Source organism: Myxine glutinosa, chromosome 13, assembly GCF_964187855.1.
Source record: "Myxine glutinosa chromosome 13, kmMyxGlut1.1, whole genome shotgun sequence".
NCBI lineage: Eukaryota > Metazoa > Chordata > Myxini > Myxiniformes > Myxinidae > Myxine > Myxine glutinosa.
The window spans coordinates 5,712,834-5,738,754 of NC_136273.1; the positions used below are offsets into that span (position 1 = coordinate 5,712,834).

Below are 25,921 nucleotides of genomic sequence, written 5' to 3' on the forward strand. Positions count from 1 at the left end.
AAACCCATAATGGACTGGACATGAACACACGTTCCGTAACGGAGGAAGGAACTCGGAAAACGACCTTACCTCGTCAAACAAAGCGCCGACTGAACGCGTCCCGGCCTCGCCATGCGCCTCGCATAAATAGAGGAAGAAGAATCTCACTGACACCGGAAGGGGCGGAAGTTCCTGCAATCCTCAGTCCTCAGTCCTCACAGGCGCGGCGTTGTGGGTCGCGTCGCACCGAGACCCGCCATTTATTACATCGGGATGATGGGCCTTTCGAAAACACACACAAGATTACTGTTTATATCATATTATGCTAGTACCCGACTGCAAAGCCGCAATGAACCGGCTTGTTTGTATTATATTAATTAGTTTGGCATCGCTTCACACAGAGTGGCACATTGCACGAATATCGACACATTTGATTGTGTTATAACGATATACTGGACGGTTGTGATCAGTTATTTCAATGTTCATTAAATGCTACAATTTCTGCACAAAAAGGTCTTGTATCATATAAACCGGAGTGCATCTGATAGTCTGATAGATACCAGTCGGTATGCTTATTAAATTAACATTTCGTTATTTTTCGGCCTTAAAAAAAATAAACTCAATCTTTTGCCATCGAATAACAAAAATTGGATTATTTGTTTCTATATTTCTTTCCTGATCTACAGTAAAATAAATGTAGATTCAATCTTTTTATTGGCCGGATTTTGTTAATCCTAAAAACAACAACAACAATCGGACAACCTTTTCCGAGCTGTGCCTGTGCTCCATAATCTCGTGAGAACCCATTGAGATATCGCGAGCAGTGCAAAAGCCTCTCCCTTGTATCGCGTCTTGTTCGTTCGTCGAATCGCCCAGGTAATGTACTGAATTATTCAACACTCGGTGTATATTGGTGTCCGTGGTGTGTTGTAATTATCATATCGGTATTACAGGTAGGGCCTATCAACATTTTGGATTGCAGTTTTCCTTTTTGAGGTTATTTTCTTCAGAGAAAGCAGAGGCGTATAAAATGGCGTCTCTTGCGCAGTTTCCCGCTCACGAAGTCACGTTGCCTCTGAGGTGTAAATGTTTTTGCTTGAGCGAAAGCTGTGAATAAATGTTTCGGTGTTGTAACTTGTAGTGATAACACGTCCTGCTATTTGTTGTGGTGTCGGTAAAATCTGTACCTTTTGTTCTTGCGATTGTCAATGAGAGTGAGCCCACATTCCTACAATGGCGGCTCTCCGTGTTTTATTTAATAATTTTAATACAGTACAGTATATATTTTGCCAACGAGGTTGAATCTTTCGGATTGTTGACTAAATTGTTTTAAAGGTATCATAACCATGTGATGTAATTTCTCTCAGGAACGTTTCCCCCATAAATGTCGACAGAGGCTCAAATGGCGCGGTTTTCCCTCACCTCAGCTCGCCCGATTTTGTGTACTTGTTTAAAATTTCCTGCTACCTCACAAAAATAATCCAAACCCCCAGTTATATCACGTTTACCTCCTGAATTTGATACACGAGGCCATAGTTGATGCGCTGTCGTTCCTTGGTTGGACCAATCAGATTCATTGTTCTTGGGTCGGATTGTTCCTCTGACGTGACGCCATTTTGTTTCTATTGCACGTGCTGCATGGTCCATGAAAGAGAAGCGAAAATGCAACTATAATTTAAGTACAAAACATTGTAATGCTTTGTACTTAAACTATAGTTGCATTTTCCTGAGAAAATCTCGAGAAGATAATTATCTTGAGATTTTCGGGAACATTACACTGAAAATGGAGAAATGTGTGGTGGAGGGAATTCAAAGTTTGTGTTTTGACTTGCATCGGCATCGCTCGATGTACATCCGTCGGATGGACGTGAAGCTGGCTGTCCGCACAGGGGAGGCGAGTTATCGCCGGCAGTGTCCGCACAGGGGAGGCGAGTTATCGCCGGCAGTGTCCGCACAGGGGAGGCGAGTTATCGCCGGCATTGTCCGCACAGGGGAGGTGAGTTATCACCGGCATTGTCCACACAGGGGAGGCGAGTTATCGCCGGCATTGTCCGCACAAGGGAGGCGAGTTATCGCCTGCATTGTCCACACCAGGGAGGCGAGTTATCGCCGGCATTGTCCGCGCAGGGGAGGCGAGTTATCGCCGGCATTGTCCGCACAGGGGAGGCGAGTTATCGCCGGCATTGTCCGCACAGGGGAGGTGAGTTATCGCCGGCATTGTCCACACAGGGGAGGCGAGTTATCGCCGGCATTGTCCGCACAAGGGAGGCGAGTTATCGCCGGCATTGTCCGCACAGGGGAGGCGAGTTATCGCCGGCATTGTCCACACAGGGGAGGCGAGTTATCGCCGGCATTGTCCGCACAGGGGAGGCGAGTTATCGCCGGCATTGTCCGCACAGGGGAGGCGAGTTATCGCCGGCATTGTCCACACAGGGGAGGCGAGTTATCGCCGGCATTGTCCGCACGGGGGAGGCGAGTTATCGCCGGCATTGTCCGCACACTTTACTCCTCCCGTCATTCCCCCAACGCTTTCCTTTATCGTGTTAACAGATCATTTAATCTGATGTTTGTTTGTAGCCGCCATGATGGTCTGAATGACTTCCTCCTGCATCTCATTTCCTTGTTTCTCTCTGTTAAATATGCTTCCTCTCCTATTTTCGTCGCAATTATAAGAGGGTAATTTGAATTTCTAAAATTGCCTCGAAGCTTGTGTTTTTCTTTTGTCCCATTTGCGTCAATAATGTTTTTCAAACGTGAATGGTTTCCAGAAGATGATTAAAAGCGAGTAATTTGTGACGCAATTGTATTTGTCTGAGCTCTAGGGGTTTAATACAGTGTACATAAATACATAATGCACATAAATACTTTGCTTCTGCTTCATTGGTAACTCTGACTGCTCTGATTGGCTGCTATTGCTCTGCCTCTTGAGCTGTTTTTATTTTTTTGAGAATCTCTTCGCTTTGTAGGTCTTGATAAGTTACCACGATCTGCTGTCATTTCGTTTCTTTCAAAAACCTGTGTTTTGTTATTTCACAGCAAATCATGTCTGGAGATGGTCACTTTGTACGGCTCCGCGGGCTGCCCTGGTCCTGCTCTGCAGATGATGTCGTCAAGTTTCTTGCGGGTCAGTATTGATAAAGGTGTTGCAAACTTAATAGGGTAATGCAGGAAATCCAGGACAATTAGACTGCTTTGTTGCATCTTGTCACAAATACACCTGTGCGCATGTCCGTCCACCTAGTTGCACTGAGAAACAGAGTCCAGAGATGTGGGACTATGGTTATTTGGAAACATGGGACTATGACCAACTTTTAGAGCTGTGGAGCAGACTCATGCTCATAAACCCCTCCTTCTCCAATAAAACTATATATTTGGATCTGTTTTTAGGCAATCTCAAAAAATTCCAATTTATGGAAGTATGACACAAAGTAAAGTTGACCTCTTCTGTTACTTCGGTCACGGTATAGGAATGACCACCACAAACAATTGATAGATATACACTACCGGTAAAAAGTTTAAGAACACCTCAATTTTTCCAGTTTTTATTGAAATTTACGCAGTTTAATGTCCAGTGAATAACCTGAAATGGTACAAAGGTAAGCAGTAAACTGCTTGAGATAAAAAATAAAAAAAAAAGTTTAGGTCAGCAAAAACGGGGAAATAATATAAATTCCAGTTATATTGTAAAAAAAAAAAAAGGCCTTCTTCAGGGAACAAGTAATGGGTTAACAACTTACAGCTGTTCTGCAGCAATGTAAGTAAATTAAGCCTTGATAGTTGATGCAAACAATTCCTACAGGTGTCCCAACCTCTGCCGATTACTTGATTACAAACCCCCTGTCTGTATAATAGGAGTATTGGAACAGACTGTTATTACACCCTCTGAAGCATTATTTGGACAATATTGCACTGCAGGAAGTAGTATATTGGAAACTGGAGGAAACTCTGACAGGAAGAGGTCTGGCAGATCCAAAGCCACAACAGAATCAGAAGACAAGTTTCTGAGAGTCAACAGCTTGCGTGATAGGCGGCTCACAGGACAACAGCTTCAAGCACAGCTTAACACTGGTCGAAGTAAGCAAGTCTCAGTTTCAACTGTGAAGAGAAGACTTTGAGCTGCAGGTTTGACAGGTCGAGTGGCAGTAAGAAAGCCATTGCTAAGATGGCAAAATAAGAAAAAGAGGCCTGGGCCATGAAGCACCGCCAGTGGACTACTGAAGAGTGGAAGAAGGTCTTATGGACCGATGAATCAAAATTTGAAATCTTTGGTTGATCACGCAGGGTTTTTGTACGCCGTCGAGTAGGCGAAAGGATGGTTCCTCGGTGTGTGACACCAACTGTCAAACATGGAGGAGGAAGTGTGATGGTCTGGGGCTCTAGAGTCGGCGACTTGCACAGAGTGACTGGCACCCTGAACCAAAAGGGCTACCACAGCATTTTGCAGTGCCATGCAATACCCTCTGGTATACGCCTAGTTGGGCAGGGGTTCATCCTACAGCAAGATAATGACCCGAAACACACCTCCAGGCTATGTCAAAACTACCTTCGAGGAAAAGAACAAGACGGTAGGCTTCAAACCATGGAATGGCCAGCACAGTCTCCAGCTGTAAACCCCATCGAGCTGGTTTGGGATGAACTGGACAGAAGGATGAAAGCAAAGCAACCTACAAGAGCAACACATTTGTGGGAACTTCTGCAACAGTGTTGGGAAGAACTTCCCGAACAATATTTGATTTCCATTGTAGAAAGAATGCCACGAGTGTGTTCGGCGGTTATATCTCCAAAAGGTGGCAACTTTGCTGGGTCAGAATTTTAAATTAAATTTTGTTAAACAAAATGATTCTATGATTTCTTTTTTTATCTCTAATTGTTTATTTGTTCTATATGTTACATATTTATGTGAATGTATGTGAATTACTATTCAGGTCTTTGCTTATCAATGTGGACTCGATTAAAGGTTGTTGTGATTAAAGGGTCAGGAGCCCTTCTGGGAAAAAGGAGACCGGAAACGGAAGAAGAAAAGACATGAGGTCCTGGAGAAGCGAGGATTCTTCTTCTTCCTGGCCGAGCTCGGACGCGAGCGGTATCGATTGAGCAACGTAACAGAATCGGCGTTTAAAAGCCCGTCTGGCGAGAGGAGTTACCGGGACGTGTAACTACCCTTTGACACGTCAAGTCGCCGTGGGTTCGTGCACGGAACCAAGCAGCTGGCACAGTTCGCCTCACCGTCTACAAGGCCGCGTACGGGTCGCACCTTGGGCCGCGCGCGCTGGGCAAGCCGCGTGTTGCTTTGCCTGCTTTGCTGTACCCGCTTTGCTTGGCCAGGAGGTGCGTGCTGCAGCCGTTGTTCCCGGTACGGGACGTGCCCGGTGAAAGCACGTCAGGAAGGGTCCGTTCAACCGCCCACGTGCGGAGATCGAACTACCGGAGTACGGAGACATTGACCATGGAGGGAGTCGGGAGTGGGGCTCACGTGAGGAATGTATAAGATGGCCATCTTAGAGTTATTATAGATGAGTTTACATCTTTGTACTATTGATTGCTGATTGTGGATGGTTGTTGATTGCTCGGGGAATATATCATTGATTATTCCGGATCCTTGGTGTGGGGTTTCTTATTGGTTGGAATTCAGATTTATGCGTTACGAAAGAGCATAAATAATAGATCTTTCTGGCGGAGTTCCTCTCACGGTCCGGGGGTCACCGAGACCAGGTAGTCACCGGGAGGACCACGTAACAGAATTGGGGGCTCGTCCAAATTACGATTTGCGGATTCGCAATTGGGTCTACATCCGGGATCTAACATTGTATAAAATAATAAAATAATATTTTTATTAATTAAAATTTATTAATTAAGTATTAATTGGTAAATTTTTGGGGAAATTGGGGTAAAGTCTTGAGTGAAGGTTAACAGGTGTTAACGATAGGCACCATGGCGTTTGTGGCACAGAACTTTGCGGTAACCCCGAGTGAGGCACAGTTCCGAGCATTACTAAAGTCGGGCCTCTTGAAATTGGCCAAACATTTTAACTTGGAGGTCCGAACTAATTTGAGGAAGGCAGAGTTGCAGACCACGGTGATACAGTCTATGGTGGGATTAGGAACATGGGACGAGTTAGCCTGGCAGTGGCTACCCGAAGAACCAGAAGACGTTGAGCTCCGGAAACTGGAGTTGCAATTATGGAGCCAGGAACGGATCAAAGAAGAAGAAAGGAAAGCAGAAGAGAGGAGAGAAGAGAAACAAGCAGAGGAAAGGAGAGTGGAACGAGAACTCCAGGAAAGGTTAAAAGAAGAGGAAAGGAAAGCAGAAGAGAGGAGAGAAGAGAAACAAGCAGAGGAAAGGAGAGTGGAACGAGAACTCCAGGAAAGGTTAGCAGAAGAAGAAAGGAAAGCAGAAAAGGAAAGAGCAGAAGAAGAAAGGAAAGCAGAAAAGGAAAGAGCAGAAGAAGAAAGGAAAGAGCAGAAGAGAGGAGAGAAGAGAAACAAGCAGAGGAAAGGAGAGTGGAACGAGAACTCCAGGAAAGGTTAGAAGGAAGAAAAGCAGAGGAGAGGAGAGCTGCAAGGGACCTCGAAGCAGAGGAGAGAAAAGCGGAAAGGGAATTAAAGGAACGTGACATGGAGCTTCAGCAAGAAATTAAATTCAAGGAGCTGGAGTTAAGGAGAGAACGGGGAGAGGGACCACCCTTGCTGACGGGGTCGACACCTAGCCAGAACACCTGGGATGTGGGCAGACATGTGAGGCTGGTTCCACCCTTCAGTGAAAAGGAAGTCGCTAAATTTTTTCCACACTTTGAGAAAGTGGCTCGACAGAACTGTCCGGAGGAGGCCTGGACCATACTAGTGCAAAGTGAGCTGGTGGGAAAAGCTCAAGAGATTTATTCGGCGCTACCAATGGACCAATGTGCAGATTATGCGGTATTGAAGAAGCACATCCTCAAAGCCTATGAGTTGGTTCCGGAAGCTTACCGGCAAAAATTCAGGAATGCCAGGAAGAGGGAGAGTGAGACCCATGTGGAGTTTGCCAGAGTGAAAGAAAATATGTTTGATCGGTGGTGTGAGTCAAAAGGAGTCGGGAACGACTTCGAAGCATTGCGTGACCTGATGCTGGTGGAGGAATTTCAACAGTGTGTCGACGAGGACATCAAAGTGTACCTGCAGGAAAAGAAAGTACCGAAGTTGTGGGACGCAGCCACCCTGGCAGATGATTATGCCTTAACACACCGGATAGGGGTCCACGAACCTAACTCCTCGCCTAGATCTCCGCAGGGGAGGTGGGGAACAGCAGGTGCGGAGAACGACAATATATGGCGGCGGCCTCGAGAGGATTATGGGGACAACGTGGATACCCCACCTGTTCGAAATCGGAGGGCTGCGGGCCCAAGACAAACTTATTTTTCGGGGGGCCCGAGGCAGACCACGAGTTTTTCCTCCGGGCCTACTTGCGCTTTTTGCAAGAAACCTGGACACTTGATGTCCAGTTGTTACCTCATGAAAAGGGAAGACCCAGAGCGGAGTCCGACTAGTACAACTCCGAATGCGATGGCAAACGTAAGAAATCGCCCACAGAGGAGTTACCAACCATTTATTTATGAGGGGTTGGTCTCACTCAAGGGAGACTTGACTAACCCAAGACCGGTTAGGGTTTTGAGGGACACAGGAGCCCATCAATCCTTAATGCTTGAAGGCATTTTGCCATTGTGAAAGAGTACCGCAACTGGTGATAGTGTTCGGTTACAAGGGATCGGTGGCTGTGTTAGTGCCCCACTTCATGTCATCCATTTGGAATCCGATTTGGTGTCAGGACCGGTCACCATCAGTTTACAAGCCACGCTTCCTGTAGAGGGAGTATCTGTGATTATCGGAAATGATTTGGCCGGGGGGCAAATTTATGGTAACCCGAGGGTTGGTAAAGAGCACAGCAGGGAAAATAACACCCCACCAGCTCGGGATGGCGACAAAAGTTCCAAGTTATTTGTAGGGGGACTGAACTTCAACACAGAGGAAGAAGTTCTGACCTCTGTCTTCAACAGATATGGGCCGCTGGTGGAAGTGCGGGTGGTAAAAGACAGGGGAACGCAACGGTCAAGAGGGTTCGGCTTTGTCACGTTTGCAAGCACAAGAGACGCCAGAGAGGCAGAGAAGAATTGGAATGGTAAGGATTTGGAGGGTCGGACCATAACAGTAGGGAAGGCATTTCGTAGGCGTCGAGAGGTCTACAGAAGAGGACCACTTGGCAGGAGTTTTGGGGTTGGCAGCAGCCGATATTACTATGGAGGCTCCCAGAGTTACGGCACCTCCCGAAAGAATGAATGTCAGAGCACTGGCCGAGAAGGAGACCGCCAGTCAGGTAACGGCTGGGACAAGGGGTCCCACCGTAACTGTTAGGAATCTGGAGAAGTTGAAGCACTATATACGGGGGAGCCGCCGAGCCGAGGCTCCTACACGGACTAACCGTGAACGCCACGTTCTTAAAGGCGTCCAGGTAGTGAACTTTCCTCCCCGGACTAACCGTGAACTCTACATTCCTTAAGGCGTCCATGTAGGAATACTCCGCTGGGCCTCCCGAAAAAGTGCTATAGAGAGGATTAAATTTGGGGGCTTTGGGTCACCACCTCTTAACCGTCATTCAAGAGAAACTAGAAGTGGTTGACGCTTGGTCCAGAGGGAATTAATCTAGGGGATTGTGTGAAATTTTGTTGCTTTATTTTTAAGTGATGACTGTGCCCGGGGGGAACTGATGAGTTTGGGGGGGGGGGGGGTTAGTTATCTGGTTTGTTTATCCAAGTTGGCCGGCAAAGAAAGTTTTCGCTGGGTTCAAACTTTCTTTCTTGAAGGGGGGGAGTGTTACATATTTATGTGAATATGTGAATTACTATTCAGGTCTTTGCTTATCAATGTGGACTCGATTAAAGGTTGTTGTGATTAAAGGGTCAGGAGCCCTTCTGGGAAAAAGGAGACCGGAAACGGAAGAAGAAAAGACACGAGGTCCTGGAGAAGCAAGGATTCTTCTTCTTACTGGCCGAGCTCGGACGCGAGCGGTATCGATTGAGCAATGTAACAGAATCGGCGTTTAAAAGCCCGTCTGGCGAGAGGAGTTACCGGGACGTGTAACTACCCTTTGACACGTCAAGTCGCCGTGGGTTCGTGCACGGAACCAAGCAGCTGGCACAGTTCGCCTCACCGTCTACAAGGCCGCGTACGGGTCGCACCTTGGGCCGCGCGCGCTGGGCAAGCCGCGTGTTGCTTTGCCTGCTTTGCTGTACCCGCTTTGCTTGGCCAGGAGGTGCGCCTGCAGCCGTTGTTCCTGGTACGGGACGTGCCCGGTGAAAGCACGTCAGGAAGGGTCCGGTCCGTTCAACCGCCCACGTGCGGAGATCGAACTACCGGAGTACGGAGACATTGAGAGAGACATTGACCATGGAGGGAGTCGGGAGTGGGGCTCACGTGAGGAATGTATAAGATGGCCATCTTAGAGTTATTATAGATGAGTTTACATCTTTGTACTATTGATTGCTGATTGTGGATGGTTGTTGATTGCTCGGGGAATATATCATTGATTATTCCGGATCCTTGGTGTGGGGTTTCTTATTGGTTGGAATTCAGATTTATGCGTTACGAAAGAGCATAAATAATAGATCTTTCTGGCGGAGTTCCTCTCACGGTCCGGGGGTCACCGAGACCAGGTAGTCACCGGGAGGACCACGTAACATATGCTTAATTTCAGAGTACATTGAGACATTGGCGTCAGGAAGGGCATCCGGCCATAAAAACATTGCCTCAAACAGGGAACCATGATTGTCATGGCGCCCGCAAGGCTAACCCCCGCTCTAGTGTGGAAAATGGCCTTAAAACGATCATTCATTCATTCATATTCATTCATTGAGACATTAAACTGCGTAAATTTCAATAAAAACTGGAAAAATTGATATGTTCTAAAACTTTTGACCGGTAGTGTAGATATATCACCCAAAATTGATAGATATATCTACTAAAAATTTAGAAAGCTTTGTGTATTGATCACCTGTGCTCAAAGAAGTGAAATACGAAGCTCCCACATTCTGGAGGATAAACATTGTCATGGGTGCGGAATCTTTTTAGAATGTGCTTGGATACCGGATAAACCCTCAACGAAAAATCCTTTTTAGGTTTATTTTTTATTTATTAACCAATATAAAACTATTCAGCGCAGCGTACGTTACACCAGACTCGGTGCGTGTGAGGATCTCGCAGTATAGTTGCTGAATTTGGTGTCCTCATCCTCGCATTGCAGTCTTCAAATAATTTTGCTTGCGTTGCATCCTTGTCCCTTGATTTGAGGAGGTTGCTTTTGTTTGAGGATAGCTGTAGTGTTAGGAGAGTGAGGGGTTCCGCTATATGTAAACTTATGGTGTGTGCAATCATCTTCAGTTGCTCTCACTTCCCCCCCCCCCCCCCCCCCTCCTCCTCTTTTATTTTTAATCTGGACTTTTCCACTTTGGGGTACTTGCATATTTGGATGCAATTTGTACTGGATGATTGTGCAGGTTGCAGTGTGTCGAAAGGAGCTGGTAGTGTGTCATTTACCACACGGGATGGCCGCCCTACGGGAGAGGCGTTCGTCGAGCTTGAATCTGAGGAAGATGTTCAGCGTGCTATGGAAAAGGACCACAAAACCATGGGACATCGCTACATTGAAGGTAATATGATATAAATGCTATTATTTCACTCATTCCTTTCCATGCCCCTTATTTGTTGAAGTCTTTTGTCTATTTATCTTTCGACCCTGCTGTTGGTGTGCCCCCTACTCTTCCTTTTGTTCTGTTTCTCCCTGATCCGTTCTGTTCTAGCTTGTACATGAGCATTGGCCTTATATACAAAATAAGAAGCTAATTTTATGTTGTAGCTTTTATTAAGATGGAAATATTTAATTCTCAACTCATTGGGTGGAGGTAGAGTAGTTGGGGGAGGTTGTTAGACCGATGACAGTAACAGAGATCGGATGAGATGATTTATATATATATATATATATTGCTGTGTTATTAAGTCGTGGAGAGTTCTAATCTATATTTTATATTGTGCTGGGTTGTGGAATGTGTACCATTTTGTGCACAAGATAGACTGCCCCAAAATGGTGGTGTTGATTTGAGGCTCTCATTATATGCTTATTTATTTGTTCATTTTGTGGCAACCATGCCAGTGTTTCAGGCTAAGGAATCAGAACTGCACTGGGCTATGAGCCAGGCTGGGTTTTCAGTACCTGATTCTGGAGGTGATGGATGTGTCCGATTGCGTGGCCTACCTTTCAGCTGCAGTAAGGAGGAGATAGCACAATTCTTTGCAGGTAAGGTTATAGGAAGAGACATGCCAGTACAACAGCTGATTTAAAAACAGTAGATGAACAGGCATGGGGGGAGGTGGGAGGGATGAGGGGGGGGGGGGAGGTTAGAAACAGATGAACAGGTTTGGTGGGGGGGGGGGGGGGGTGCAGAAGCAGATGAACAGGCCTAGCTAGAGTTGTTGAAGTTAGCAATGTGTGAAATGTTTATAATACATGTGTTGAGGCATGGTAGTGATATGAAAGGTTTGGACACTGTCGAGGTAAAAGGTGTTATTAGGTGCATAGCATAAGTCCAACTTATTAGGTGATGAAAATTTTTCAGGCGCATGTTTTAAACGCATTTCTATGGCTACGCTGTGACCAGTGCCCTGAAACGATTTGCCAAACACCTGGAAGTCACAACATCCTTTCCACCAAGTCTTGGTTTGCAATTCGGCCTGTAGATGGTGTTGTATTGTCTGATTGAAGAATTGCATTGCCATTGAAATGCAGGTGACATGTGACCTTTCCCAAAAGGTCACAGTGGAACCTGTTAATGCCTCTGTGGCATTTAAATCGGACTGAACCAATCGAACATTTGTCCCAGAAGATTGGAGATGTCTTGGTATCGACGTGCTTTTGTGTTGCAAGAAACTTGATGAAAACCTTGTTTCTCATTATAAAACGAGAGCAATCAGAGATTGCAGACCCTCACCAGGACTTGTTTGCGTTGTTCATCGATGACGCTGACTTGTGTTCATTCCAATATGGCTGCCGAACCACGTGATCCACGACTGTCAATTTAATTCTCCCAAATAATGTTTGTCGATCACCCTGAAGAAATTTTAAACTGATCGGATCAAGCAGTCTACTTGCCTAATTATGACGTCACAATGAAGGGACTGATGGCATGAATACATGTTGTTCCCCATAGGGCGTGCTTGACAATGCGCCACGTTTCAATTTTTAGTCCCCTACCGGTGTACACCGGAGGGGACTAGAGGTTTGCACTCCGTCCCTCAGTCTGTCAGTCTGTCCATCCGTCACGCAAAGAACAGTTTTCCGGACTTTTTTTCTAAACTCTTAATGCTAATGATTTCAAACTTGGTACATGGTTTCCTCATGATAAGTTACAGATCAAGTTCGAACTTCACGACGTTTCGATCATTTTTGACAAAGTTATGGCACTTTGAACTTTGGTAATTTCCCCAACAGTTTTCCGGACGACAGACTGCCGGTAGGGGACATGTATTGCAGCGCAATACTCAGAATGCTTGTTTTCCATGGAGCGGTTTCGGAGATGTAGAAGTGTAAAGTTTTTCGGTTTTTCCAAGATGGCGCTGATACCACGTGACCTATGACGCCATGACTATCCTTGTAAAAATTATACAGGAGGAGGCGCTCCTAGGTGAAAATTTCCTATCAATCGGACCAACGGTTGCAGAGAAAAGCATACTCTATCTGTGCGGACAAACAGACCCAAATACAATACCCTCTTATCTGGCGAGGGTTATAAAGAAACTGTATTTTCATGGAAGAGCGAAGACTCCAGTTGTGAAATGAATGTTTCTCATTCATGTTACAAAACGCACGTTGGATAAATGCTCACAGAACATTGTGGATTAACATTACAAGTCAGGAGACGACGATGGTTCACGAGTGAGTGGTATTCAATGACAAAGGACGGACTAACAAGTCGATCGTCACGATCATCGACGATTGATGCATCAAATCGGGACCATAATCAGTTATGAGGTTAGTTAGCTACACAATACCGAAAATTCGGTTCGATTCCGACAACTTTGAAAATTTGACCTTTGTGACCTTCAAAGGTCGAAGATTCTGAAATTTGTTGGAAAGCTTGTATTTCATGATGTATGTGATAATATAAGATCATGTACGACATGTCACCCTATCAGGAAGCGAACAATGTAATAAAACAATCAAAAATCGACTTTTCTAAATTTTGTGACCTTGTGACCTTGACCTTGAGGCGAAAATGAAAAATCGACCTCCGTGGGGCTAGACACATGACATTGGCCTAACCAAATACCGAAACCCTGTCAGATTCCACCAACAACCTCGGAGAAGATGTAGCTTGAACTCGATTACCCCCTAAAAAGATATCTTTTTCGGGCGCGCAATACGCCCATTCTAGGCAGGACACAACTAGATCATGTTATCGACCTCCCACCCAAGTTTCATCAAGATCGGATGATATCATCAGGTAGTTATGCTGCGGACAGACAGACACGCAGACACACACCCATGACGCATGTAGTGGTCACTCTGATAACTCGTGAACCAAAAACGGTCTCATTTTGAAGATTGAATCTATTGCGGACGTTGCCAAAAGTTTATATTTATGAACTTTGCACATGGTTGCTGGGGTTGCATGATTGGACTTGTGCTATGCACCTTGCACAGGAATATACTGGACATTTGGTGGGTGTAGGTGTACCAGTCAGCCCCAGGTGTAACATGTGAGTTACTATCTGCAAAGCAAAAAAGCGGAAGAGCAGGGCAAGTTAGAAATTTTGTTCCTTTGTTTTGAGACATCCAAATAATCTGAAAATGCTGCTTGTCTTCTGGTAAATATCGACCCCTCCTTCCCTTCTTCCTTTTGTATGGCGCAAGTATATCACCAACCATCCCCTTTTACCATTATCACAGTATGTTCAGTTGGTTGTGCAGAGGGCGAGCTAACAGGATTCCCATTTTTTTTTTGTTTTGTCCTTTTCTCAATCTCTCTCTCTCACTTTCTCCTGTCTCTCATCTCTCTCTCCCACTCTTTTCTCTTCCTCTCTTCTTTCTTCCCTCTGTCTCTCACTGGGGGTGGGTTGGGTGGGGGTGGGTCGGGTGTGTGTGTGTGTGTGTGTGTGTGTGTGTGTGTGTGTGTGTGTGTGTGTGTGTGTGTGTGTGTGTGTGTGTGTGTGTGCGGTTGTGGTTGTGTTCGGTGTGTGTGGTTGTGTTCGGTGTGTGTGGTTGTGTTCGGTGTGTGTGGTTGTGTTCGGTGTGTGTGGTTGTGTTCGGTGTGTGTGGTTGTCTTCGGTGTGTGTGGCTGTGTTCGGTGTGTGTGTGTGTGTATGTGGTTGTGTTCGGTGTGTGTGTGTGTATGTGGTTGTGTTCGGTGTGTGTGTGTGTATGTGGTTGTGTTCGGTGTGTGTGGTTGTCTTCGGTGTGTGTGGCTGTGTTCGGTGTGTGTGGTTGTGTTCGGTGTGTGTGGTTGTCTTCGGTGTGTGGCTGTGTTCGGTGTGTGTGTGTGTGTATGTGGTTGTGTTCGGTGTGTGTGGTTGTCTTCGGTGTGTGTGGCTGTGTTCGGTGTGTGTGTGTGTATGTGGTTGTGTTCGGTGTGTGTGGTTGTCTTCGGTGTGTGTGGTTGTCTTCGGTGTGTGTGGCTGTGTTCGGTGTGTGTGTGTGTGTGTATGTGGTTGTGTTCGGTGTGTGTGTGTGGTTGTGTTCGGTGTGTGTGGTTGTGTTCGGTGTGTGTGTGTGTGGTTGTGTTCGGTGTGGTTGTGTTCGGTGTGTGTGGTTGTGTTCGGTTTGTGTGTGTGGTTGTGTTCGGTGTGTGTGTGTGGTTGTGTTCGGTGTGTGTGTGTGGTTGTGTTCGGTGTGTGTGTGTGGTTTTGTTCGGTGTGTGTGTGTGGTTTTGTTCGGTGTGTGTGTGTGGTTGTGTTCGGTGTGGTTGTGTTTGGTTTGGTGTGTGTGTGGTTGTGTTCGGTGTGTGTGTTTGGTGTGGTTGTGTTGGGTGTGGATGTGTGTCGTCATGTTTTATTGTATGTGATTTTAATATGGTCTGTGAAATATTATGCTGGGCGTTTTATTATTATAGGAATGGAAATAATTCCGAATGGAATTACTTTACCTGTGGATTACCAAGGTCGAAGCACTGGCGAGGCGTTTGTCCAATTTTCGAGTACGGAGGCAGCCGAGCAGGCTATGGGAAAACATAAAGACAAGATAGGCCACAGGTTAGGGAGAGACTTGTGATCTTGGAGCCGTTCGATTGTGAACCGATTGGAGATTTTGCTTTGGCATCACTTTAAACCTTTATCTGAGGTGTTTGGTTTGTGTGTATATAGAATTTTGTTTTACTCTTTCAACGAATCGTCGGAAACTAATTTTTACGATTGCAAATAAAATTATTCATTCATTTATTGATGCTAATTTATCAAAAAAATCCCTATGTTCATCCAAACATCTATTGTGCGAGTATGTGTAATGCCGAGGCCACACCAACGGATTTGTGACACAACTTGACATTCATGGGATTATCATTGGGAATCTGAAAAGTCGACGCCTGTCTGCGACGCACCAGGACACACCAAGTGATGCTGATGGTCCGGGCGAAGCGTGCGCCGTGAAAACCCGGAAGGCGAGCAACGATCGGTCCCTGTAGCGTGCGTCAAAAGTACAGTAGCATACGAGAGAACAAGATGGCTCGCAAGAGTTGTCTCGCCATTTTGGTGGTTTTGCTACTCGGGCAGATGTGATGCCGACGGAGTAATAAGGGGAAGCTTTGGATCCAGCAGCGGCTTCTGCGCCATAAACACCGAGGGCTTTTTGACCATTTATGGCCGGTTATCGGTGGCGGAAGACGGACCATTTTTTTCACTTGGGGCCTTATTTTTAGAAATGGCATTGGAATAACCTTTGGGCGTAAACTCGAACAAAGCAGATTTTTTTTCTGCCGTAGCTGAATCGGTTCATCCTCACGTTTTTTAGTCCAGAAGTTCTCCATTCTTGTTCAGGAAGAAAGTGTGCAGGTGTGCGCTCGACCGATTGCCGTTCTCGTTTTGTATCTGTAATCGGTTCCGATGTCAAGAGGCGGGTATGTTTTTGTGCCGCAGGTCTTTGTAGATGGTGTTGTGGTAAGGCCGTGTTGTGTTGCGTGAAGACCGTATGATGTGAAAGAACCGAGTGGGAGATGATTGGGACGATCTGGGTGGTTTCAGGGTGTGGGTGGTTGTTGGGTGGAGGGGTGGGTGGGAGGGTTGGGTTGGGTTGGGGAACAGGCTTGAAAGCAGGGGAGACGGCGGCGGGGAGGATGATGGGGGGACCGCTGGGGGACAACAGCCAGGGGGTCTGCAGAGGCCTTGGGCTGGGACCCCCCAGGGTGGGACCCTGGGATCACCCCTGGGGCATCAGGGGGCAGGTGGGGGCGACGAAAGGTGGGGCTCTGGGACGAGGGGCTGTAACAGTGGTGAGTGAGCAAACGGCACAGGTCACGGATGCAAGTTTATAAAATTGTTTCATTGGTTCATTATCTGGATAGTTTTTCAGATATTTGTGTTTGGATTAAAATCTGCTTTTAAAATTCTCCTTTATTGGTTTCCACATACGATGTGCTATCACAGGATACCTGGTGTGTTAAATAGCCATGCACTTAAAGCTCTCCCTCCTCCCCAAAATGCTCTGCTATGTAACATCTCGATCTTTTGTGAGTCTCGATGTTGTGTTAAAAAAAAAGAAGAGTAACTCACTAAAATATTTGTTTTTCATGAATACATATCGGTGTACACTGTAGACGAAGGCCAATCGGGAGTACAATTATTTGTGCAAATTATTTGCTGTGAATTATAATTGATTTGTTCATGGAATTTGCTGCTGATCGAACAAGTTGCTTTTGAGTTTAACATTTATTTTTCATGTGCACAACTGTGCAGACATGATGGCTCGGAAGTCGTGTACCTTTAAGATGGCTTTGATTCCCGACCGGCTCTAAACTGTCGTCGTGGTGCTTTGCGGGCAGGACCTGTGTCGGTATGCCGTCCTTCGGAGGGACGTTGAGCCAGGTGTCCCCGCCGTTATTCCCATGTATGTCGGATCCACAACGTGTATGACGAGAGGTCGTGTGTCGGTACTTTGTGCCGATTCCAAATTCCTGCATAATCTGTGGTGCCCTGCGACAAAATGGCGACTTATCCAGTGGGTGGTTTAGAGTCTCGCAAACTGCTTCGGCAGAACCAATGCTCTGGAAATCAAACTGAGAACTGCCATTAATGGTGGGGGAATGAATGAATGAATGATCGTTTTAAGGCCATTTTCCCCGCTCGGGCAGGGGTTAGCCTAGGTGGGGTGACATCCCCACTTACGTGGGGGGGGGGGGGGGGGGGGGGTATATGTAAAATGAATGTCTGCAAAATTGGAGTGACAGAGGTTACAATGCAAAGCAGGAAATGGATTCTTAATTTGGATACGTGTACCAAAGCAGACATGTCAATGATAATGTATTCTGCATCCAATTTTAAATGTCTTCAATCTTCATGTTGAATGTCAATTTAATTACTTACCACTGCATCTGGAGAAAGAATGAATGTAGTGTGTGCATGGGCGGTTGGGGATGGAGGGCGTCGAACACTGATTGCGAAGATTGCTTGGGAGATGTGTGCGCCGGCAAGGTTGGCACAAAAATGAAGCCCTATACTAAAGTACATAATAATTTGCTGTTTTGTTATTGTCATTTAAATGGTGTAGACATTTTAACCATATTTCCATGACTTGGCTTGTACTAAAATATATACATCTCCCCCCCCACCCCCCCTCTTTTAACCCCTGTTTGCTTTTTCCTCCACTGTCATTTCCATATGCAACCCTTTTAATTATCCCATTTGTCTTTTTTTAAATCTTCCTCTTCTCTTATCTCTTTCTCATTCTTTCTCTCCCTCTCTCTCTCATTCTCTCATTCTCTCTCACTCTCCCTCTCATTCTCTCTCCTCTCTCTCTCCCTCTCATTCTCTCATTCTCTCTCACTCTCCCTCATTCTCTCATTCTCTCATTCTCTCTCACTCTCCCTCTCATTCTCTCTCCTCTCTCTCTCTCTCTCTCTCTCTCATTCTTTCTCACTCTCCCTCTCATTCTTTCTCTCCCTCTCTTCTCATTCTCTCCCCCCTCTCTCATTATCACCCCACTCCCCCCCTCTATCATTCTCTCTTCCTCTTCCTCTCCCACTTCCTCTTTTCCCCCTTCTCTTCCTCTTTTTCTCTTTCTCTCTCCCTCTCTCTCCCCCTTTCCCTCTCTCCCTCTTCCCCTCTCCCCATCTCTCTCCTTTGTTCTCCGCACTTCCTTGCTCCATTCCCCCCTCACCTTCCCTTTTTGCCTCGCTTCCATTGCAATCTCAGGTACATTGAGGTATTTAAGAGCAACCGCAGTGAGGTTAGAGCATACTACGATCCCCCCAAGCGTCTTATGCTTGGGATTGGGAACGTCGGCGCACGGCCGGGACCGTACGACCGCCCTGGAATGGGTCGAGGTGGAATGGGGGGACTGCGTGGCTTTGACCGGATGCGCCGAGGTGGCTACGGTGGAGGTATGTTTAGGTGCCGGGGCATCTCCCTAAAACACTAATTGGGACAGACTTTTTAACAGGGTTCACGTACCGAGAGGTAAAATACAGCTAATGGTGTTTGTGTGGCGTTTTGACATCAAGTACCAGTTTTCGCACATCCAAACCTATTGGTTTATGTTTTGTTTTGCATTTTTGATTATTAACATGTTTGTTCATTTTGTTTAATCCAGCAATAACTTGAGGTGGAGGGAACGCTTTTGCACAACTAGAGAGTTGATAGAACACGATACCCTGACCAGTGCTCAAGTATTCACTTGAATTTTAATTTTAAAAAACCCCACCCTCTCATTATATCCGCGCCCCCCTCCACCTCCACACATTTATGAATAACCACGTGATCTCAAAGGGACAGAAACAATACATATGGAGTCAACTTAACTCGATCTGGCATTACATTAAATTCTGGATCGAAGTGCTTTATCTTAATTTTTTTGCCTCTTCCGACGGATTCGCCAAAGGCGTCATCTTTTCAGCTTGTCTATCCGTGCGTCCATCTGTGATGGGTTTTCGTGACCACTATAACTCAAGAACGCCTGAAGGGATCCAAGTCGAACTTGGTACAAGCATGCATAATGATGTAAATGGTCAAAGGTCCTGTTAGGAAACCCTCCATCCTCTGTCCACCTGCTCCCTGCTTCCCCTCCCCACTCAACGCCAACGGGTATTCGCACATCGAAACTGTGGAATATTCAACGCTTTCCCCTCTATCACAGACTTTACATTTGCAGAGACTGCAATCAAAACAGCTCTTGCATGTCATGGCCTGGCATGTCATGTCATGACCGCCTTTCCGATTCACCTTCCTGGTACATATGCGGAAACCTGTGGAATTGCAATTCTCAAGTGGCCATGAAACCTGAAATCAATTATCTTGTCCCTGATGCATATTTACTCACCATTAAAAGGAAATAATGATCGATGTTTTCTTTCATTGTCGTGAAATTCCCGGAGGTCCTTGGAAAAAGACATTTATAACGACATGGGTTTTTGGTCGAGTTAAGAGAAAAAAAGTCGGAAATAATAGCAAGGACGTGTGTACCCTCTGATAAAAGTCTTCTTTGCACAATGCCTTGTAGTTATTTGAGTTGTGTATAAACAGACCGCTGCCGAGATCGCTGAGGCCTAGGCCTGTAATGCCTTAACGTCTCGTCCTTTTAACGGTCTCTTTGGACGTTTTTCACTGAAGGGAAAACTTGTATGGAGGGCATGGTGATTGTGAATATGATGGCTCCGGAGATGTCTTTGACTTGGCATATGAAATTGTGGGTGGAGTCGGGCAAACTTTCCAACCGATGGGTGGAACTCGGATGCATGCACGGCTGCTTTTACGGTGTATAGGCAACCAACTCACTGACGGCTCCCTTAAAATAAAAAAAACCCGGCATGCGTGCATGAAGCAAAAACATGCCTACTGCTTATAATTCAAAACGCCTCACTGCACTGGAAAACGTGGGGACAGGAATACTGTAAATGGTGGGGGAACGTGTCATACCCCCTCACCTTGAGGAAGCACTACACGGTGGCCAGTTGCATCGAGTATTTGCGTTGTCGCACTCCATTCCTCTCCCCCCCAGAAAACCCTGCGGGCAAGGACAAAAACTTTTGAAATGCAAAAACTATATATCTTTTTATGACGATCTTTTGTATTTTGGTGCTTTGCTGAAATAGCTTTAATTTCGGTAAACCTTTTCAGGCCAAATTGGGAAAAGATTCCTCAAGGCAACTAATGTATACATTTTGGCAAGTGTCCCATTGATCCGAACTTCAGTTGAGGGGGAGCTTTGTCCCGCAGACTGAATGTGTGTTTGTTTACGCCTTTCTTTTTCCTTTCCAATTGCACAGGTTATGGAGGAACGTATGAAGAAGGTTACAACTATGGAGGAGAGGGTTACACATATGGTGAGAAGAACTGGTGTCCGTAACAAAGGTTTCTTCTTAGTTTGAGTTACTGTTCCTTTTTCAAATCTCAGTCTCAGCAAAAGAATGTTTGGGGTCGGGAAGCCTATGTTGTGAACCAATGTTGGACGGGTGGTCACTGTATCAAGGTATTAAAATTTACACCCCAAGCAACCATTGGAATCAAACGCTGTGGTGAGGGTGTTACCAAAAGGCTGTACCTCGTACCCGCAGCACTCAGATGCTGCTCGGTTTTGGTGGTCTGGTAATCTGTTTTAATGAAGTAATGGTCTTTTTTTTCTTCCTCCCCACCTCTGACTAGTGACCATTGTTCTTTTTGCCTTTTTTAATTGCCTTTTCACAATTCTATACTTTGATTCCATTGCTTCTTTATCCTATTTATTGTTCTGCAGATGGTCGAGGGTTGAATGTAGGGGATGGCACATACAGAGGTGGCCATTTTGTTCATATGCGAGGCCTGCCTTTTCGTGCCACGGAGTTGGACATCAACAATGTATGGCATACTGAGTGCTGGCTGAAAAAAAAAGAATCATTCATAATATCTGTTTATTCATATATCCTTGATAAGAGAGGGGTTAGGGTTAGAAACAGTTGTGTTTTGGGAACTCGAATACGTGGTCGCTAACTGAGCTGTTGGTTTCATTGTCGCCCCCCCCCCCCCCTTTTTTTTTTTTTTGAGGAGTTCAAAAGTAAAACACTAAAAAACACATTCCTTTCTACTTTAGTTTATGGAGATGAAACTTGATTCGACGTGCCACTGTTAGGATGTGGAGAGAAACTTTGGGTATTGTTTTCAGGATTATGCAAGGGGGGGTGGGGGGGCAAAGTTCAAACTTAAAAAATTTCTGGCCTTCCAGAAATGTATACGTTGACCAGTACACAATTTTTTTTAGCATAGCCCCTGCACGCTAAAGCAGGTAGACATTGTTCTGGTGTCTTGCTTGGGCAAATGTTTGTGTTCACATGCAGGATGATGCATGTTGAGATGTCCTTAAACCCCCATTGCAATGACCTATTTATGGCCTGATTAGTAAACTAAGGTTGTGGCCTAATTCCCTGGCATTCATGTTTGCATGGAGCAATAGTTTGCAATTTTCAGTCAGCCTGATTGTTTGGCCACCTGTTTAACATTACCTTTGCATGTATTACTTTGCATTGACCATTTTTAAAAAAAAATTCTCCATTTTTCAGTTCTGATTTAAGATTTTCAAGAAGGCATTTTTAGGTCATCTCGATTCTCAGGGATGAACTTATAAAATGGGTCGTCTTGGCCGGGTGTCTGTTCGGCCATTAAGTTTTTGCTATTTTTGATACTCCTCTCGTCACCTGGCCGATTGTTCTGAAACTTGACACATGTAAACAAGACAGTGTCCCGAACAATCACTTGGGTTTCGATTTTGGATCATGGGGACTCCCAGGGGGGTTACTTCCTGAAACTTTGGATCCCTACTCGTTCCTTATTTACCAACTGATTGCTCTGAAGCCCGACACGGCCCTTCTACTCGATGGTGTGCAGGATTGCTCGGTCTTGGATATTTCAATTTCGGATCATGGGGGTTCCCAGGGAGGCAAAAATCAGCAGAGGGTCTGAACTACAACCTCAACAGATGACCGTCGGCCCACTCGGGGCTTTTTCGGGGCTTTTTCTTTTACATTGGGTAAAGGTCAAAACCTGTCGGCACAAGAATGAGATGTTAAGGTGCTGGGACAGATTTGTACATAAGTTCAGTGGGACATATTGCATTCGCTTGTGAATGTTTGCTATTATCGTTGAAAAGTTGTTTCTACAAAAGTACTTTTTGTGATTAATAAAACTTTTTCCTGTTGTAAACTTTAGTTGCAGGTCCTTGTTTTATCCATGCACTAGTTTAACTAATTTTGTCCCTCCCATCCCCTCCTTCTCCCTTTTCCCCTTTTTTGCCCCTCATCACCAACCATAGTTCTTTGCCCCACTGACGCCTTTGCGTGTTCAAATCGAGTACGATCCGTCGGGGCGACCCACCGGCGAAGCAGATGTTGAGTTCTCCTCTCATGACGATGCAGTTGCTTCTATGACCAAGGACAAGGCCCACATGCGTAATGAGATGACACTTCTTTGCACGCACGTTCTTCACCAGACTTTTGCATAGAATTCTTATTTATTATTATTATTTTAAATATTTTTCTCCCTTCCCTCTCTCGCACTACCCCAGAACATCGCTACATTGAACTTTTCCTCAATTCTACAGACCCCAACCTTGCTTACCGCAACGTCATGGGTGGGTGGGGCGGGAGGTTGGCTTGAGCTCTTTCATTTTAATGTTTTGATTTGTTTTTGATGGTTGGTTCTCATGGATATTGAAACCAAGGTAATGGCTTGTAAGTAAGTGGGTTTGTTATGGGCATTGTGGTGGTTGAGCGCAGCTTCGTCGCGGTAAAGTGTTGCCATGGTGCCTGCAGTATCCCAAAGTCTAATTTTGGTGATTATTATTGATTTATCCAAAAAGAAACTTGTCGGCTGTGTGTCCATTCATTCAAATATTTCGTATTTTATTTAATAATCGCAGCCTGCCCCCTCAATACAAAATCAATCAATTGGTTGTCTTTTCCCAACCCCACTCCCCTCTCCCTCCCACCCATTGCTCCCACCTGTCCTTCTCCCCAGGCTTCCAGGGGGGGTATGGGAATATGGAGGGAGGAGAGGCGAGCTCGGTGTATGGGGCAGGACAGGGAGGGGGGGCTAGCTATGGCACTGATAGCTACGGCAACACTTACCGTGACGACAGCTTCTCGGCTGGGGGCACCATGGCGGCCGGCTACAGTCAGGCTGGTGTTGGTAAGCCAAGGTGGAATGGAGAGACTTGTTTCCTTGTGCTGCCCCCTTTGGGCCTTTGAATATAAAATGCTGTTTAATTACCTTCGTCGCTGAAGGTGGGCGGGTGTTATGTTTTCACCCCTGCCTGTTTGTCTGTCTGTGAATAGGATATCTCAAAAAGTTGTGGACGGATTCGGACAAAATGTGGCGAGGTTGGGTGTGTGACGAGGACAAAATTATTAGATTGTGGTGAAGATCCGGATACTATAATTTTTGAGAGATAGGACCAAAAATGCTGTATAGATTGATATCTCAAAACGTTATGGATGGATTTGGACGAAACTTTGTGGACAGGTTTGGTGTGCGACAAGCAAAAATTGATTTGATGAAGATCTGGATCCAGGCCTGGAAATGTAATGTGATTCTTCACCATTGAGAGATGGGGCCAAAAACGATATGTAGCATGACATTTCAAGTTATATTCCCTTTCACATTCCCAATTCCAATTTAAACTCATCGGTGCATGCACGGCAATACCAGCATTTCCCTTCGTACTGGAAATTAATCCACAAGCAAGTTGCAATTTACGCTCCGTTCACTTGCTGTAAACAAATTGGTAAAAGTGATATTCTCTCTTTCCTGTCACACTCGCTACGCAATTTTACTTTGTGATGCTGCACTTTGTTAGACTGACTGCCCACTTCCTGCAATAAGTTTACTTTCTGTGCCATGCCTCTCATTTCTAACCTTCTACTATTCTCCCTCCCTTCCTTTTGTTCCAACACAACTCTTCGTCGATCTGTTTTTCCTGGGCTTTTCATGTCTCGATTCATCCCGCTTTCCCATATCCCCTCCCCTACCGTACCCCCTAACCTTCATCTTTCCACGAGTTATTGCCTTTTTATGTTTCTTGCACTAGTGATACCCTTGCTACGCACGGGTGGGAGGCCAGGAGCAAACGGGCAATGCAGATACAGCGAATGCTAAAGCATGAAACCAATAAATTCCACATTCCTGTAGCACCCTCAGTCGCACGTCAGACATGGACAGCAAGTTCGTGAAGGACTTCCATGAAAAACGTACCCGTTCGCAAACAAACGGGTACGTTCGTATGGAAACATCAATCGTGGGTCTGTGGCGAATCTGCATATGGCGATCCGCGGAGTCCACGTTCAGAAAGTAGAAACCATCATGGCATGTCGTCATTCACTTGAACTCGATATCTCTTTTTTTCATTCCAAACAACATAACTCCAATCACAAATTAATCACAAAATAAACTTTTAACAACATGGTTAATGTTTCCTTCATTGTAAAAACTACCATGGCAACAGTTAAAAGGATTTTAAGCCCATAGGTGTTACGGCCTCAGCAAGATCGATGTAGACAGCGATCTGTTGGCTTATACACCGCCCAAATAGCTATGTGGAATTATCTCATGTAAAGATTAAACTCGTTCAAAGTTGTCGTTTGAACTTTGGCCGAGGTCATTATTTACTTTTAATGATGTTTATATACGAATCAAAAAGAAGATAATTGGTTTTGGGTCGTCCTTCCCGCATATCTTGTGGGATTGTGAGTTGGAGAGACGACCGTGATGGTGGGGAGAGGGTTGGCATTCTCTCAAGCAGGGATTCAACCCCTGTCCTTATAAAAGGTCTTTGTCCAAGGTCACCGAGTCCGATGGGTGCAGCTGTGCAGCCGTTTGTGTGGCACCCGGGAAAATGTTATGTGGGAGGCCAAAGCTGAAATTGGAAAAACAATATAGCCTATTTTACTCCAGGGGGTCCCAGAATTACCCACTCAAAATATCGTTGCGATCGGTTCAGCCGTTTTTGCGGTACCTTCGAACGGACGGACGGACATTTGGTGAATTATCGTAAGATTGTACAACCTCATTATGTTTTCACTTTGTCGTGTGTCGTGTTGTATAACTCGTCCGTGCTGCCTTGTAATCTCAGCCGTTTTGTTAGATTGTGCTTTTTCTCATCACGTAAGCTTCTCTTCATCTTTCACCATTACTTTCATTGCTTCCTCCCTTCCCCTAATCCTACAGGAAATCAAGGGTACTATGGAAATGGCAGTCAAGTGATGAGCAAGATGGGCCGAGGTGGATGGGGCATGTAAGAAGCAGGGATTCGGCTTTTGCGTAAAGCTTGACGTTATAATTTTTATCATTTCCTCATGTTTGATGTTTGTTTTTCAATCCTTGCAATTGCTACCCACTCTCCTCCTGACATCCTTGGGCCCTTACTCATCCACCACCACACTTGTTCTTGTTAACGATATCTGTGATTTGTTAGGATTTGTGGAATGGCAGGTTTGGCGTTTGATGATTTTCTTTATTGTTCAGATGAATGGTTAAAATTCGATTTGGACTCTCGTTTGGTTGTGGTCTTTAAGAGGGAAATAAAAGTTTTGTAACCAAATTAAGCTGTGGGGTGTTCCTGGTCCAATCCACGAGCAGCATTGCATGTTTGTACGTGAATATATGATTTGCACGTGTTGTCAGGTGCCTCGTGATTTTTATCTCAACTGGAATGTAATTCTGGGGGTCAAAGTGGATCCAGGTTTGACTCTCCCAAATAG

At 45.5% G+C, this 25,921-nt stretch overlaps 2 protein-coding genes across 4 annotated transcripts in view; one reads left to right on the forward strand and one right to left on the reverse strand.

Annotated features, from left to right (window-relative positions):
* POLR3D (RNA polymerase III subunit D) overlaps positions 1 to 438 on the reverse strand; it is a 36,410-nt gene extending 35,972 nt beyond the window's left edge. The window contains exon 1 of one of the 2 annotated variants that reach the window (XM_068133677.2): positions 70 to 438. The gene's annotated coding sequence lies outside the window, so the exon portion shown is untranslated. The remainder of the gene's footprint in view (positions 1 to 69) is intronic. The other variant, XM_068133679.2, reaches the window with a different exon arrangement.
* Positions 439 to 709: 271 nt separating this feature from the next.
* Positions 710 to 25,761, forward strand: LOC137438542 (heterogeneous nuclear ribonucleoprotein H). Of its 2 annotated transcripts, XM_068133675.2 has the most exons (12): positions 727 to 855; positions 3,016 to 3,103; positions 10,502 to 10,654; positions 11,155 to 11,298; positions 15,107 to 15,245; positions 18,396 to 18,583; positions 20,465 to 20,521; positions 20,932 to 21,032; positions 22,480 to 22,615; positions 22,732 to 22,797; positions 23,184 to 23,354; positions 25,389 to 25,761. In XM_068133675.2, exons 2-12 carry the CDS (start codon positions 3,022 to 3,024, stop codon positions 25,457 to 25,459), a joined length of 1,308 nt encoding a protein of 435 aa, XP_067989776.1. In that variant the 5' UTR covers positions 727 to 855; positions 3,016 to 3,021; the 3' UTR covers positions 25,460 to 25,761. The 2 variants fall into 2 exon arrangements, with proteins under 2 accessions (XP_067989777.1, XP_067989776.1); XM_068133676.2 differs by lacking the exon at positions 23,184 to 23,354 and having other exon boundaries at positions 710 to 855.
* Positions 25,762 to 25,921: the final 160 nt, after the last annotated feature.

What these genes read in the sequence shown, in the direction of transcription:
- LOC137438542 (XM_068133675.2), top strand. Translation starts at nt 3,022, where the DNA reads ATGTCTGGAGATGGTCACTTTGTACGGCTCCGCGGGCTGCCCTGGTCC. An exon ending in GGGACATCGCTACATTGAAG is followed by an intron (nt 10,655 to 11,154) that starts GTAATATGATAT and finishes CAACCATGCCAG; the next exon opens with TGTTTCAGGCTAAGGAATCA. An exon ending in CGGAGTTGGACATCAACAAT is followed by an intron (nt 21,033 to 22,479) that starts GTATGGCATACT and finishes CACCAACCATAG; the next exon opens with TTCTTTGCCCCACTGACGCC.